Here is a 16,877-nt window from a genome sequence, read left to right on the forward strand (position 1 = left end):
TTGAAAGGAAGCATCACCACCCAATTGTCAAAGCCTTCAGGATTTCTTATCAATGTGATGACAGTTTATTGGAGTTTTACTCTATCACTTCCTTTATAGTTTGTGGCAATTATCCTGCACCCCTTTTTCATACTAAAAAAATTACTTTTTGCTCAGTGAGAGGGAACATATTTCTGGCAAGATGCAGAAATGTTACTCTGATCCCTCAGTGTAATGATGACTGGGAAAGGGAAGAGAAAACGCATTGTCCCCATCTCTCGTTCTAAAGGGTACCAATGAGAAAAGACACTCTCAAGTACATAATTTTTTTCTTAAGTTTATTGTAACCTTGTAACAAATGCTCTAATCAGTAATAACATTATCGTATTAACAGTACTGTGTTATATGTGGAAAGAGAATGTTGCTTTAATAAAGACTTTGTTGTATTTTAACAGGAAAATGGAAAATCCCCAAATCAGAATCGAAAAACGAAAGAAACAAGTTCTGACAGTGGGAAAGGTACAGTTTATGTCTATATTATCTTCAGCATGGTTAAATTAAAAGTCTCTTTGAATTGGGTATCCCTTAATGATCATTGTCAGAAAGTAAGAGTGCTTTGTGATCCTGTGACCTAGAGTACAATACTACTGTTCAAAATCATGGTAGCTGTAACAGCACCAATAGAGAAACCATTACTATTGATCTGAACATATCACATACCATAACTTAATGTCCTGAACTTTGGAAGGTCACTATGTGAAATGGAAAATAAATTCTTGAGATAGAATGACTATGACCCCTTGGATCCACATTCAATCACCTATTTATGAGACTAGGTCTCAATGAGTTTCTTTTGGCATAATAGATTGCAGTGCATTATTTTTGCAATGTGAGTGGTAACTGTGATTAATTTTGTTTATAGCTCATTCTATGCTGTTAACAGCAAGAATAAAATCCAATAATGAACCAGTCTTGAGCTCACAATATTTCCCTTTCTCACTGTGGAATTATACAATTATCATCTTTCTTTTGTAATATAGTAATGAAGACAAGATGTTCTTGTTGTAACAAAATGAGGCAGATCTATCACTGGCCACATGCCTGTGGTCCAGGTGGTATTTTCCAACTTGATGATTGGCATAGTTTTCAATTGGAAGCCTAGCAGCCAGCATTACAGAGTGGGAGGTGCAAGTAGCCAACTGTGTTCACAATGAATTTGGATTCAATGTGAACTGCCATACAAGAAACCAGCTGAGAAGATGCTGGGCAGAACTCAGCCTGCAAGTTCAGAACCACCTCATTCATCTGTCGGTCCTGAACTCCCTGGCATTTACAGTGAGATTAAGAGCCTGTAGTTTGGTTCTGAATTGCCAGCAAGTTCCAACTCATTGCCGTTTTCAGCATAGCTAGTTAACACTTGAGGAAATTTGATATCTGCACAGAATTTCCTCGTGCATTTTCCTTTGGCTTTACATTTATAAATAAATTTAATTATATTTAAATTAACATCCTAATCCCAGACACAAACCCAAGGTTGAATAGAGAAGGGTACTGTTGGTATACTCCTTACGACTTCTCAGTTTGTGTCTAATTTGCTTACTTTAGGAGGTTTAGGGATTGTTATCTATAATGTTGTCATGAGTTTGCATACTGCTCATTTCCCCATAGATCCACCTATGGGTTGGCCTGCACTTGAAGTTGTACAAATGGAATATTTTTTTAAGTTGCGCCCCACTCAGCATTTATAAATCATTGTAGGTAAAGATTCCATTAGATATTCTGTATCTGGCGAGTAGAGCTCTTAAGACATTTGTCACAGTTTCTGGTGTGTGTTACACTGAGTACTTGTGAATTTATGCTTTTGCGTTGGTTTCAGGATGTGGCAGTTGTGATTGTGACACTCTTAATTGTTCCGTTTGTTGGTTTTGCTTCTGATCACAAATGAACCAAAATTATACTGGAAGATGATGCTAGAGAGGTAGCAATTGGGGACAAAGAAATGGCAAATGAATTTAATACATATTTTGGGTCAGTCTTCACTGTGGAATGCATTAGCAGAGTGCCAGAAGTTCAAGAGTGTCGGGGGCAGAAGTGAGGGTAATAGCTATTGCTAAAGAGAAGGTGCTTAGAAAGCTGAAAGGTTGCCATAAGTCACCTGGACCAGATGGTCTTAAGCTCAGAATTCTGAAAGTGGTAGACGAAGAGATTGCAGAGGCTTTAGTAATGATCTTTCAATAATCACTAGATTCTGGACTGGTTCCAGAGGACAGGAAAATTGCAAATGTCACCCTACTCTTTAAGAAGTAAGAGAGGCAGAAGAAAGAACGTTACAAACCAGTTAACTTGACTTCAGTGTTGGGAAGATTTTGGAGTCTGTAACTAAGTATGAGGACTCGGAGTACATGGAGACACATGATCAAATGCACTAGGTCAAAGTCCACATGGTTTCCTTAAGAGGAAATCTTGCCTGACAAATCTGTTGGAATTCCTTGAGGGGAAAAACAAGCAGGATAGACAAAGGAGTTAGTGGATGTTGTTTACTTGGATTTTCAGAAGGCCTTTGACAAGGTGCTGCACATGAGGCTGCTTAACAAGATAAGAGTACATGGTATTACAGGAAAGTTACCAGCATGGATAGAAGACTGGCTGACTGGTGGGCAGGACGCAAAGGATGGAAATAAAAGGGGCCTTTTCTGGTTGACTGCTGGTGACTAGTGGTGTTCCACAGGAGTTGGTGTTACGACCACCTCCTTTCACATTATATATCAGTTATTTGGATGACGGAATTGATGGCTTTGTGGCCAAGTTTGCAGATGATACGGAGACTGCTGGAGGGGCAGGTAATGGTGAGGAAGCAGGGAGTGTGCTGAAGCACTTGCACAGATTGCGAGAATGGACAAAGCAGTGACAAGTGGATTATATTGTTGGGAGGTGTATGGTCATGTACTTTGGTAGAAGGAATAAAGGTGTAGACTATATTCTAAATGGGGAGAAAATTCAAAAAAGGATTCCCTAAAGACTACCTTGTAGATAAGTCAGTATTTAAGAAGGCAAATGTAATGTTACTATTAATTTCAAGAGCACTTGAATATACGAGCAAGGATGTGATGCTCAAGCTTTAAGACAGTGGTCAGGCTGCATTTGGAGAGGGTGCAGAGGAGGTTCACAAGGATGATTCTGGGAAAGGAAGGGTTAATGTGTGAGGAGTGTTTGATGGCTCTGGGCCATACTGGAATTTAGAAGAATGAGGGGGGGTGGGGGAGTCTGACTGAAACCTATCGAATATTGAAAGGTCTGAATAGAATGGATGTGGAGAGGATGTTTACTATAGTGGGGGAGTCTAGGACTGGAAGCAGAGCCTCAGAGTAGAGGGACGTCCACTTAGAACAGAGATGAGGAGGAAATTCTTTAGCCAGGGAGTAGTGAATCTTTGGAGTTGATTGCCACAGATGGGTTTGGAGGCTGTCGTGGTTTCTTGATATAACCAGGAGATGCAGGAGGTTCTTCGAGAAATCTAAGCCTTTATTTGCAAACAAAAGCTGAGACAATTAATGAGCGTGTCACTAATTGTCCGCCAAGCCTAGTTCACAGTATTCTTTATAGTAATTTCTTATCTTAGTCGCATTAGCATACCCTCGTCTCCTATCTCAGTTACATTAGCATACCCGGTCTCCTATCTCAGTTACATTAGCATACCTCGTCTCCTATCTCAGTTACATTAGCATACCCGGTCTCCTATCTCAGTTACATTAGCATACCCGGTCTCCTATCTCAGTTACATTAGCATACCCCGTCTCCTATCTCAGTTACATTAGCATACCCCGTCTCCTATCTCAGTTACATTAGAATACCCCGTCTCCTATCTCAGTTACATTAGCATACCCCGTCTCCTATCTCAGTTACATTAGCATACCCCGTCTCCTATCTCAGTTACATTAGCATACCCCGTCTCCTATCTCAGTTACATTAGCATACCCCGTCTCCTATCTCAGTTACATTAGCATACCCCGTCTCCTATCTCAGTTACATTAGCATACCCCGTCTCCTATCTCAGTTACATTAGCATACCCCGTCTCCTATCTCAGTTACATTAGCATACCCCGTCTCCTATCTCAGTTACATTAGCATACCCCCGTCTCCTATCTCAGTTACATTAGCATACCCCGTCTCCTATCTCAAACCCTATCTTTGTCGTGGTTTCTTGATATAACCAGCATACCCTCTCCGCTTGCAACGCTTATCACGAGCACATTAGCTTCTCGATTCGCCACCAATATTTCTGCTCAGTAGCCCATACTTGCTCTAGTCTACTCCCTGGAACACGTGTTCCCCTTCCCGGCCTTGACTGGTCCCCATACCATCACACCACTCCATAGCCCATACTTGCTCTAGTCTACTCCCTGGAACACGTGTCCCCCTTCCCGGCCTTGACTGGTCCCCATACCATCACACCACTCCATAGCCCATACTTGCTCTAGTCTACTCCCTGGAACACGTGTCCCCCTTCCCGGCCTTGACTGGTCCCCATACCATCACACCACTCCATAGCCCATACTTGCTCTAGTCTACTCTACTCCCTGGAACACGTGTCCCCCTTCCCGGCCTTGACTGGTCCCCATACCATCACACTACTCCACGATCCCGTCTACCACCGTTATCTCTACATGCTTACTTGCACTGTTAGCTACATTCTCAAGGCACTGATGTGTTCAATAGTACAGAGACAATACAGAGATTACATTCTGGCTAATAAGTTGGATACATAGTAAATATAAGGCTGGTTACATCGTTTTGGTTACACAGCAAACAATGCAACTTTATTCTCCAATAAGGCCAAGTCACTGAGTATATTTAACCAGAGGTTGTCAGGTTCTTGATTAATCAGGATGTTCAAAGCTTATGGGGAGAAGGCAGGAGAATGGAGTTGAGAGGTTAATAATTCAGCCATGATGGAAAGGTGTAGCAGACTTGCTGGGCCAGATGGCCTACTTTGTTCTTGTGTAATATATTTTTTAATAATTCATATTTGGGATATTTGCAGAACCAGCATTCTCTGTGAATGAGTGGCATTAGTAGCATGGTAGTGTAGTGGTTAAACTATCACTGTTACAACACCTGTGACCCCAGTTCAATTCCTGCCTCTCTCTTTAAGGAGTTCGTACGTCCTCCCTGTGACTGCGTGAGTTTCCTCCAGGCACTCTTGTTTCCTCCCACATTTCAGAGATGTGTGGGCTAGTAGATTACTTGGTCACATGGGTGTGGTTGGGCGCTGCGAACTGGTTGCGCTGCGAGCTGGTTGGGCTGCGAGCTGGTTGGGCTGCGAGCTTGTTGCGCTGCGAGCTGGTTGGGCGCTATGAGCTTGTTGCGCTGCGAGCTGGTTGCGCTGCGAGCTGGTTACGCTGCGAGCTGGTTGGGCGCTGCGAGCTTGTTACGCTGCGAGCTGGTTGGGCTGCGAGCTTGTTGCACTGCGAGCTGGTTGGGCGCTGCGAGCTGGTTACGCTGCGAGCTGGTTGGGCTGCGAGCTTGTTGCACTGCGAGCTGGTTGGGCGCTATGAGCTTGTTGCGCTGCGAGCTGGTTGGGTACTACGAGCTTGTTGCGCTGCGAGCTGGTTGCGCTGCGAGCTGGTTACGCTGCGAGCTGGTTGGGTACTACGAGCTTGTTGCGCTGCGAGCTGGTTGCGCTGCGAGCTGGTTACGCTGCGAGCTGGTTGGGCGCTATGAGCTTGTTGCGCTGCGAGCTGGTTGGGCGCTATGAGCTTGTTGCGCTGCGAGCTGGTTGCGCTGCGAGCTGGTTACGCTGCGAGCTGGTTGGGCGCTGCGAGCTGGTTGCGCTGCGAGCTGGTTGGGCGCTATGAGCTTGTTGCGCTGCGAGCTGGTTGGGCACTACGAGCTTGTTGCGCTGCGAGCTGGTTGGGCACTACGAGCTTGTTGCACTGCGAGCTGGTTGGGCACTACGAGCTTGTTGCACTGCGAGCTGGTTGGGCGCTGCGAGCTTGTTGCGCTGCGAGCTGGTTGCGCTGCGAGCTTGTTGCGCTGCGAGCTGGTTGGGCGCTATGAGCTTGTTGCGCTGCGAGCTGGTTGCGCTGCGAGCTGGTTACGCTGCGAGCTGGTTGGGCGCTATGAGCTTGTTGCGCTGCGAGCTGGTTGCGCTGCGAGCTGGTTGGGCGCTATGAGCTTGTTGCGCTGCGAGCTGGTTGGGCGCTATGAGCTTGTTGCGCTGCGAGCTGGTTGCGCTGCGAGCTGGTTACGCTGCGAGCTGGTTGGGCGCTGCGAGCTTGTTGCGCTGCGAGCTGGTTGCGCTGCGAGCTGGTTGGGCGCTATGAGCTTGTTGCGCTGTGAGCTGGTTGCGCTGCGAGCTGGTTGCGCTGCGAGCTTGTTGCGCTGCGAGCTGGTTGCGCTGCGAGCTGGTTGGGCGCTACGAGCTTGTTGCGCTGCGAGCTGGTTGCACTGCGAGCTGGTTGGGCACTACGAGCTGGTTGCGCTGCGAGCTGGTTACGCTGCGAGCTGGTTGGGCGCTATGAGCTTGTTGCGCTGCGAGCTGGTTGGGCACTACGAGCTTGTTGCACTGCGAGCTGGTTACGCTGCGAGCTGGTTGGGCGCTATGAGCTTGTTGCGCTGCGAGCTGGTTGCACTGCGAGCTGGTTACGCTGCGAGCTGGTTGGGCGCTATGAGCTTGTTGCGCTGCGAGCTGGTTGCGCTGCGAGCTGGTTACGCTGCGAGCTGGTTGGGCGCTGCGAGCTTGTTGCGCTGCGAGCTGGTTGCGCTGCGAGCTGGTTACGCTGCGAGCTGGTTGGGCGCTATGAGCTTGTTGCGCTGCGAGCTGGTTGGGCACTACGAGCTTGTTGCACTGCGAGCTGGTTGGGCGCTGCGAGCTGGTTACGCTGCGAGCTGGTTGGGCGCTATGAGCTTGTTGCGCTGCGAGCTGGTTGGGCACTACGAGCTTGTTGCACTGCGAGCTGGTTGGGCACTACGAGCTTGTTGCACTGCGAGCTGGTTGGGCGCTGCGAGCTGGTTACGCTGCGAGCTGGTTGGGCGCTGCGAGCTTGTTGCACTGCGAGCTGGTTGGGCTACGAGCTGGTTGCGCCAGAAGGCACGTGACAGTACTGTATCTCTGAATAAGAAGTTAATGGTGGAAAGGCTTAGAAAAGAGTTGGAGGGAGGGCAGAGGAGGATGCGATTTCCATCCAGGACCGTCAGGATCTGGAACTCAGTGTCTCAAAGGTGCTCGAGGCAGAATCCTTCATGCAATTAAAATGGACTTCGATGAGTTCTCAACGAATCATGACTTGCTGTATTAGGGTTCCTGAGCTTGGAGAGTTGCCTCTGTACCATGGTTTAGCAAAAGAAAATACAGGTGTAAGGGTTAAGCAGGTTATCTATTCAAGGAAGGCTAAGAAGTTGGGCACTGCTGTGGGAACCCCACCACTATCGTGGATGCCATCTTTTGGATGAATGTCAATCGAAGGTCCACACTGCCTGTTAAAAGATCCATGGCAAGATCGAGGAATTTTGGGTGACCTAATGGCCTAAACACTGTTGACCCCATCAGTATCTGTGTCTCATACCCCAGGGTGCTGTTTAACGACTTCATCGCGGCACTTTAATAAGTTCATCCCTCAGATGCTTCTGGGTAAACTGTACTCCTTGGGTCTCACACCGCTCTCTGTAACAGGATCTTGGGCTTCGAGACAGAAAGGCCAGTCAGTCCGCGTTGTACCTCCATCACACTGAGCACTGACACCACCCAGGGCTGCATGCTCGGCCTGCTGTTATTCACACTGTTGATGCAGGACTGTACTGTTGGATCCAGTTTAAACCAAATCATCAGGTTAATTTGGTGACATGGCCTCATAAACAATGATGCCAATACATCGTACAGAGAGCAGGCTGAATGGTGCAAGCTCAAGCTGAGAGTCAACACGGACCTTAGGCTGACCACTCCTCACTGAACACAAGCAGCTCCTCCGCGGAGAGAGCTAGAAGCACCACGTTTCTGGGTGTGCACGCAACAGACAATCTCACCTGCTCCCTCATCTCTTTAGTCAAGAAAGCACAACACCACCTCCACTTCCTGAAGAGATGGAGGAGAGTGAGGATTCCCCGCTGCCAGCATTCTGATCCAATTTTTACAGGAGTGCCATTGAGGGTGCCCTGTGTGGTACAGGAATAGCAAGTCATCTGACCGCGAAACCCGACAAAGGATTGCGAGGACTGCTGAGAGGATCTTCGGGGTCTCTCTTCCAGCCATCAAAAGATAGTTATCATGAGTGTTGTATATACAAATCCCTTCCATCTGTACAACAATCTCTTCAACCCCCTACCATTGGGCAGGAAATACTGTAGTATTAGGACAACAACTGTTAGGATGGGAAACAGCTTCTTCCCCCAGACTGTAAGATACTGAACTCTCTGCATCACCACGTATGAAGTGTCAGTAGTGTTAGACCATTTACTTTTAAATGGTGTCATAAATGCACCTTATAATTTGTTGTAATATTAGTGTTGGGTGAGCGTTAGATATACTGTGTTGTATACCTTGGTCCAGAGAAACATTGTTTCATTTGGCAGTACACATTGAATGACAGTAAACTTGAAGTTGATAACCCTTGCTGTTTACTGCTGTTTAGAAACATAGAAAACGTACAACGTAATACAGGCCCTTCGGCCCACAAAGTTATGCCGAACATGTCCCTACCTTAGAAATTACTAGGCTTACCCATGGCCCTCTATTTTTCTAAGCTCCATGTACCTATCTAAAAGTCTATTAAAAGACCCTGTCGTATCCACCTCCACCACCGTTACCGGCAGCCCATACCACGCACTCACCACTCTGAGTACAAAAACTTACCCCTGACATCTCCTCTGTACCTTCTCCCCAGCACCTTAAACCTGTGTCCTCTTGAGGCAACCATTTCAGCCCTGGGAAAAAGCCTCTGACTATCCACACTATCAATGCCTCTCATCATCTTATACACCTCTATCAGGTCACCTCTCATTCTCCATCGCTCCAAAGAGAAAAGCCTGAGTTCACTCAACCTATTCTCATAAGGCACGCTCCCCAATCCAGGCAACATCCTTGTAAATCTCCCGTGCACCCTTTCTATGGCTTCCACATCCTTCCTGTAGTGAGGTGATCAGAATTGAGCACAGTACTCCAAGTGGGGTCTGACCAGTGTCCTATATAGCTGCAACATTACCTCTCAGCTCCTAAATTCAATTCCACGATTGATGAAGGCCAATGCACCGTACGCCTTCTCAACCAGAGAGTCAACCTGTGCAGCTGCTTTGAGCGTCCTATGGACTCGGACCCCAAGATCCCTCTGATCCTCCCCACTGCCAAGAGTCTTACCATTAATACTATATTCTGCCATCGTATTTGACCTACCAAAATGAACCACCTCACCTGGGTTGAACTCTGATCTTCTGCCCTACTGGAGAAGAATGTACTCCTGGTTTTTTCCCAGTCATGGTGTATAGTTGTTGGCAGAAGGGTGCCCCATTGTGTTTGGGTGTGGATTCCAAACGATCTGAAATAAAATAAGTTGCTGTTTTCCGTGGTAATAATGGGATGGTGGCATTGCCGTAATGGGATTTTCTTGTCCATTGGCAGATGGTGTGGCATACGCGGCCTTGCTAAAGAATGAGTTACTGGGAGCAGGCATTGAAAAAGTGAGTGATCCACAGATGGAAGATCGGAGATTCCAGATGCCGATGCAGGAGCGACGCAATCTATTCAGAGTAAGTGATCAATGACGCCATTATTTATAGACTGGCTAAACTAGCGCCTTTTCCTCTGGTCAGCCATATTGTCCTACGCAGTCAGATGGTGTCTCCTGTGTTGTAACACTAAACTTGGCAGCATAATAACTGGAGCTGAGTCAGAAAACTGCCCCTGATTTGTAAAGAGTCACCATGTTGATTAATTCTCTGCCCCACCACCCCAGTCAGTTCTGTTGTGTCTGTAATGCATTCTGAACTGAAAGTGATGTATATTTTGCTTGGATTTCAATGTAACTACCCCTGCTTGATAGTACCACAGTCTAATAATAGATACAGCACCTACAAATAGCTATATTTCACTGCATGTTTCTTTGTTCTGTGACAAAATGTTCCAAATGAATAAATAAACCTACATTATCTAGTTAACATAGTACCGATGAAGGGTCTCAGCCTGAAATGTCAGCTGTTTATTTCTGCCTGACCTGCCAAGTTCCTCCAGCATTTTGTGTGCCTTGCTCCATAATTCATTAATCTCATTGCCCAAGATTTGTCCCATGTCCAGGAAACACCCCCCCCCCATTTTAAGATATTAAAAATGGATTAATCAACTCTTATTGCTTTGTGCACAACAAGATAACATTGATAGCAAAAAGTTCCCATACATCAGTTGACGATGTGTTGTCATAAGGTCTCACTTCACTCCTTGATTTATTCTTCCACCTATGATTACTTAATCTTCCAAAGGAGGCTGATACCCTTAGTAGGCACCATGATGTTAATTTTTTGACCCAGATCAATAACGGTGAGTTCTGTAAGCTCCACGCTGACTTACCCGCATTCTTGTGTACTTTTATTTTGTTTTTGAAAAACTTCAGTATGTTTCTAGCTTGAACTATAATATGGACAATAGGTACCGTTTTTGAACAAAATTTCAGATAAGCATAAGCAAAGAAAAAGTAGTGAAATATTTTAATTAGATGTTATTGAACTTGGATTATTCAGTAACATAGCATAAGTCTAAAAATAACTGAAATTTATTCTGTTTCTAAAGGCTTACTTTCTACAAGGATTTCACTTGGTAGTAACTCTGCTTCACTGTGTGTTGCTCATTGCAATAAAATGAGGTTTTCTTTCAAGCTTTAACTTTTACTTGGTGTGTTGTATCTTTTTTCAGTATGCTTTGAGTACAAAGAGATCTACTACTGAAAGTGGGAATGAGATTTCACCGTATTCGTTATCTCCTGTTAGTAATAAAAGGTGAGTAAAAGAGGTCCATATTCAATTTGTTTCTCTTTATTTGAAAAAGAAGAATGAAAAACCGTAATTGTAGATTGATTTTGAAAATGAGTATTAGACTTGTGTGCTCTTTCACCCAACAGTCTGCCTCCAAACTTCACTGTGTTTTCCACTGCTTTTGTAAAACAAAGTATTAGGTTTTATCAGTTCTCTTCGTTGGTGAAATGTTCTTAGTCAAATTGCTGAGAACTTAAATTCCTTTTTGCTGCTTCCATGAACAATTGAGACAAATATTTGTATCCTATTAATGAAAATTAATATTTTTCAGATTTAATTATTTCTGTTCCATTCTCAAATTGCATCTGAATATGAACAGTTATGATGCAACTTGTATTTTTTGATAATTATACATTCAGTGAAGGATCTCAGTATTAGAATCGAATTATTTTCCTGGCAGCATTTTAAAATGTACATGCTTTAAAGAAAACAGAATAGGATGTAGAACAATGGATTTAAAGTGGCTCCAGGAACGAACCAACGTAGACAGAAGAAACTGATCATGTTCTTGGCATTTACATATCCTGTGGTTCCCTTTCTCCAATATTTCAGTTGGAATTGAATGGTTAGAACACAGGCTTGGCAGAAATGTATTAGAAGTAATTATTCTAAAAAGGGATCAATCAGATATATTTTAAAGAACCATTGGAAAGAAAAGCTATGAGTTTGTCACTTGGAAAAATATTTCTCTTGCTCCGTTTTTTTAGCTCTTATTTCTGAAGTGCTTAATTTCCAGGTTCATTAAACATTTGTATTTGGAAATGGTTCTCTTTGGCTCATTACTGGGGACTAACTCTGGAAAATGTTAGAACATAAGTTGAATATTTTGTGTTACATTTTAAAGCTGAAGGTTTTATCAATGATTTAAAAATTCTTTTCTAGGCAGAATTTGCCCAGGATAGAATAAGCAAGCTATATCTCTAACTGGCCATAAATTTAACCTGCTTTCAACTTATTTTGAACAGTCAAAAGTTGTTGCGGTCACCACGGAAACCAACAAGGAAGATTTCAAAGATTCCATTTAAAGTTCTGGATGCTCCAGAATTGCAAGATGACTTTTACCTCAATCTGGTGGATTGGTCAGCAGTGAATGTGTTAAGTGTTGGTCTTGGTGCGTGTGTTTACCTCTGGAGTGCATGTACCAGTCAGGTAAGGTGCAGCCTGGTTATTATGTTACAGACATGACATGTCAACATGTGTTATTGTTCAGCCAGTGTTACCTTGGTGACAGTGCTGTTCCCAGCTTGCATTGCTCAGCAGGTCAGATGTCAACACTTCAATGCCAGGATGACTGGTGGACTTAGCACAAGACCAGTATTTTTTGTGATCACTGGCATTGATTAAAAAGGAATGTGCAAGTACTATAAATCTGAAATAAAAACAGAGAGTACAGCAAACAGCGGATCAGGCAGATGTATAGAAATGGAAACTTAGTTTTTAATATTCTGATACTGTCCTAAAATAGGTTTATTGCTTTATGTTGCTGATCATTTTAATGATCTAAGTTATTTTGAACTTCCTAAAATGTCTTTGATAATCAGAAGCATTTAGAGGTAGTTCAAATGCCTTCATTAGTGGCAAAGTTGAACATATCATCATATGCATAAGTACAATGGGAAACTTACTTTCAGCAGCATCACCAGGCGCATAACATCAGAGACACAACAATCGCAAGAAGAGCAAATTATATGTGGAAGAACACTCTAAAGTGTGGGGGGGGGAGGAGGGAAGCACAGTATATTGTAATGTAAAATGGACATAATGTTTCCACACTGAGGAAGTGATTAGGGTTGTGCAGGTTTGTTTAAGAACCAAATGGTTGAAGAGAAGTAGTCGTTCTTGACCTGATGATGTGGGACTTGAGGCTTCTGTACCTTCTACCCAGTGGTAGCAGTAAGATGGCATGGCCTAGATGGGGAAGGTCTTTGTTGATAAATGTTGCCTTCTTGAAGCAGTGCATTATGTGGGTGACACTGATGGTTGGAAGAGACATGCCCATGGTGACTCCAGCCCTCTTTGCGCACAGTGGGTCAGGGACAGTTTTGTCTCCTGATGGGCCTTTGTTATTATGGTAATATACATTATCATGCCTTGGTAACATCTAGGCCTTTGTTTTGCTCATGTATAGAGGATTCAATTCTGGCTCACAAGTCGGTAAGAACTTTTGGGAGAAGTGAGGGTAAACTAATGCCAGTTCTTTGGAGTTTGATATTCACAATTTACAAGTGTTTATTAGCAGAGGAACCAGGAGCCTAGGAGAGAACAAAGGCCACTCTGCCCACTGAGCTTTCCAGAGGCAACTGAACTACCGTTTCATCTCCAGAAACTACAGGGGTCCCACTGTGAATACAGCTTTGTTTTAATAGATTTCTCTTTATTTGCTTCCTTTTTCTATTCTTTCAATATTTTCAGTGACTTACTTTCATTTAGAGCTGAATGGACAGTGATCACTTGCAATTTGAGATCAAGGACTTTCTTGCCCCATTTATTGTTAAAAGGGTGGCACAGATAGAACTGCTGTGACCCACATTTGATCTCCCAGGTGCTCCGATGTCCTAAAGACCTGCTTGTTGGGAGGGAAATTAGTCATTATAAATTACTTCTAGTAATGGGGCGGGGAGGGGCTGAGAATCAGGGTGAAGTAAGTGTGCATTTTAGAGGGAATGGGTTATAGTGGAATGATATGTGGGAATTGGTGTGAGAGCCTGCAGAATTAAATGAGTCAAATATCTGCCTCTTTATATTGTAAGGAAATCTGATATAATGAATTTTTTAAATTTTGTTTTATAAGCGCGTTTTATCATTGAATTATTTACAACCACAATCTCTCAGTGCTGGGCAAACAATGAATTGCTTTTGTTCTTGCGACATGAGAGAGAGCTTAATAAGGAACCTTGTGTTTGGCCTGAGTACACGATTGTTTCGATGAATCATGTGGTTTCTCTTTAACAAAGGATTCTGGTCCTTTGGGACAATTATTCTGCAAAGCCACCTGAGTAAGAGTGTTAAATTGGGGGTCGATGAGGGGTGAGCTCTGATTTATCGAGGGATTGGATCTTGTTTTTAAATAGAGAGCTGTGCTAATTGGGCTTGGTCTTTTTGTTTCCTAGGTAACAAGGCTATGTGACCTCTCCATAGATGGGGACTCTGTTACATCAGTTTGTTGGAATGAGAGGGTGCGTGTAATCTGGCTCCCGATCGCTCTTTACTGAATTCAATTCCTGTTTTGTTCATTGATCAAATGTCCAGTCAAATTCGTTAGATTTTATTGTACATTTATTTACAAATATTAATGATTTTTTCTTTGATAAGGCTATTATTCACAGATGAATTAATACTAAAATATTGTGAAATACTGTATTGCTAATTACCTTTTAGTCAATTGGTGTGTCATGGATAATTTCTACTCTGTGCAAAAGGTTAATTGCTACGCAGTTACTTAACTACCGACACTGGGTTAACTGTGCAAATGAATAGATAGAAAATGGCCTATAATCTTTAATTAGAAAATTTGGTATATATTTAAATAGAGCTTTGAGTTTCTATTTTTAAAAAAACAGATCTACAAATTCTATGAAGTTAAAACATGAAAGTATTTGAGAAGCCCTGTAAGCTAGCATTAAAATGAAGATGACATTTTTAGGGAGTGATTTCCCCCTTGCCTTGTGCAACTAGTGGAATTATTTTTGACCAAATTCAGAGGCTGAGGGGTTATTTTCAAGAAAATGAAAAATGATCACACTTCAGGTGTGGTAGATGGGCATGGGAGCACTGAGAGGTTCTACACATTACAGGTATACACCTCTGTCTTTCCCTCCCTCCATTCTGGCAGTGTGCCTGATCCGTTCCTTGGAGGTACGTTTTAGACATTGCTACAGAATTTTCCTTTGTCTCAATGTTCAACCCTTGTTACCAGTGCTACTGTTATTCACTTGGCACGCAAGGTGAACTATGGGAGCAAGTCACCAGTCTGCTGTCTTACAAGCAAAGCCCTCGCTGGTCTTCAGGGCAACATGCTGGCACAGCTGGTAGAGCTGCAGCCTCACGGTTTCTGTGATCTTGGTTCGATTCTGACACCTGGTGCTTTGTGTGTAAAATTTACATGTGCTCCACTTTCCTCTCAAACATCCCAACGTGCCGGTTGGTGGGTGAACTGGCCACTGCAGTTTGCCTCTTGCATGTAGGTAAGTTGTAGAGTTAATGGGAATATGGGAAAATAAATTATGTTCTGTGTGTTGAAAGGACCTCTTTCGTGCTGTATTATTCTGGAGATAATAATACATTTTTAATATGCTCAGGGGAACTTTGTGGCGGTGGGCACCCATAAAGGATACGTGCAGATCTGGGATGCAGCAGCTGGGAAGAAGCTGACCTCTCTCGATGGACATTCCGCTAGGGTTGGTGAGTACTAACTAGTTGCTGGTTGTGATTAAATTGGCAGATGAATGCGTGGGAGTATAGATAATTATCATCTGGTACAGTCAGCATCCAAGGTGAATTACGCTGTCTTCCTGAATATTTGTAATTTTAATGTGTCCTCAATTTGCATTTTTTATTCTGCCATGTATCTTTAAGAGATCTGGAATATTTATTGGTGATGACAGGAAATTCCTCCTCAGAAGGGAAATGAAGATCTGGAGCTTCCTTTCTTTCCTTTCATTCCACTCCCCCAAGGGTCAATTGGAAGTTTCAATGTAAAGTCTGATAGATTTTAGTTAGACAAGGTTTACAAATAACAATCTTTGATTTAGCTAAAGTTATAAAACTGATTTAAGGAACTAAGTGAACTGCTGCTGTTTCTAAGTCCCCAATGTAACTATCCTTGTAGAATTGTAGATAACCCTCCACTGTGGGATTCTGTTTTTTAACTGTATGTATTGTGTAACCTTGGAAGAAAGATGAACAGCTGAGTAACTTTATATTGTACAAATAATGTTAGCTTTGCACCATCTTCTGAAGTCCATTTTGGGTGATTGAGTGGGATTGGACAAATCGGCAGAATCAGAATCAGGTTTATTATCACCAGCTTGTGTCATGAAATTTGTTAACTTAGCAGCAGCATTTCAATGCAATATATAATATAGAAGAGAAAAAAATAAAATAATATAAAAGTAAATAAATCACTTACAGTATACGTATATTGAATAGATTAAAAATCATCAAAAATAGAAATAATAAAAAAGTGAAGTAGTATACAAGGGTTCAATGTCCATTTAGGAATCGGATGGCAGAGGGGAAGAAGCTGTTCCTGAATCACTGAGTGTGTGCCTTCAGGCTTCTGTACCTCCTACCTGATGGTAACTGTGAGAAAAGGGCATGCCCTGGGAATTGAATGTCCTTAATAATGGAAGCTGCTTCTCTGAGACACCGTTCCTTGAAAATGTCCTGGATACTTTGTAGACTAGTACCCAAGATGGAGCCGACTAAATTTACAACCCTCTGCAGCTTCTTTGGGTCCTGTGCAGTAGCCCCCCCCCCCCCCCAACCCCAAACCAGACAGTGATGCAGCCTGTCAGAATGCTCTCCACAGTACCTTTATAGAAGATTTTGAGTGTATTTGTTGGCATGCTAAATCTCTTCAGGCTCCTTGATTATAGTCGCTGTCCTGCCCTCTTTATAACTACATCGATATGTTGGGACCAGGTTAGATCCTCAGAGATCTTGACACCCAGGAACTTGAAACTGCTCACCCTCTCCACTTCTGATCCCTCCATGAGGATTGGTATGTGTTCCTTCGTCTTACCCTTCCTGAAGTCCACAATCAGCTCTTTCTCTTACTGATGTTGAGTGCCAGGTTGTTGCTGCGGCACCATTTCACTAGTTGGCATCTCTCACTCCCGTACGCCCTGAGATTCTACCAACAATGATTGTATTGTCAGCAAATG

The 16,877-nt window shown here is 43.5% G+C and overlaps 1 protein-coding gene across 2 annotated transcripts in view; it reads left to right on the forward strand.

Annotated features, from left to right (window-relative positions):
• Window positions 1–16,877, forward strand: part of LOC140736935 (fizzy-related protein homolog) — a 52,697-nt gene that overhangs the window by 21,878 nt on the left and 13,942 nt on the right. For both annotated transcript variants that reach the window (XM_073062982.1, XM_073062981.1), the window contains 6 exons: window positions 435–498; window positions 9,590–9,717; window positions 10,874–10,956; window positions 11,958–12,141; window positions 14,103–14,168; window positions 15,291–15,393. In XM_073062982.1, the coding sequence (XP_072919083.1) occupies window positions 435–498; window positions 9,590–9,717; window positions 10,874–10,956; window positions 11,958–12,141; window positions 14,103–14,168; window positions 15,291–15,393 (628 nt within the window). The remainder of the gene's footprint in view (window positions 1–434; window positions 499–9,589; window positions 9,718–10,873; window positions 10,957–11,957; window positions 12,142–14,102; window positions 14,169–15,290; window positions 15,394–16,877) is intronic.

Source organism: Hemitrygon akajei, chromosome 12 (assembly GCF_048418815.1).
Source record: "Hemitrygon akajei chromosome 12, sHemAka1.3, whole genome shotgun sequence".
NCBI lineage: Eukaryota > Metazoa > Chordata > Chondrichthyes > Myliobatiformes > Dasyatidae > Hemitrygon > Hemitrygon akajei.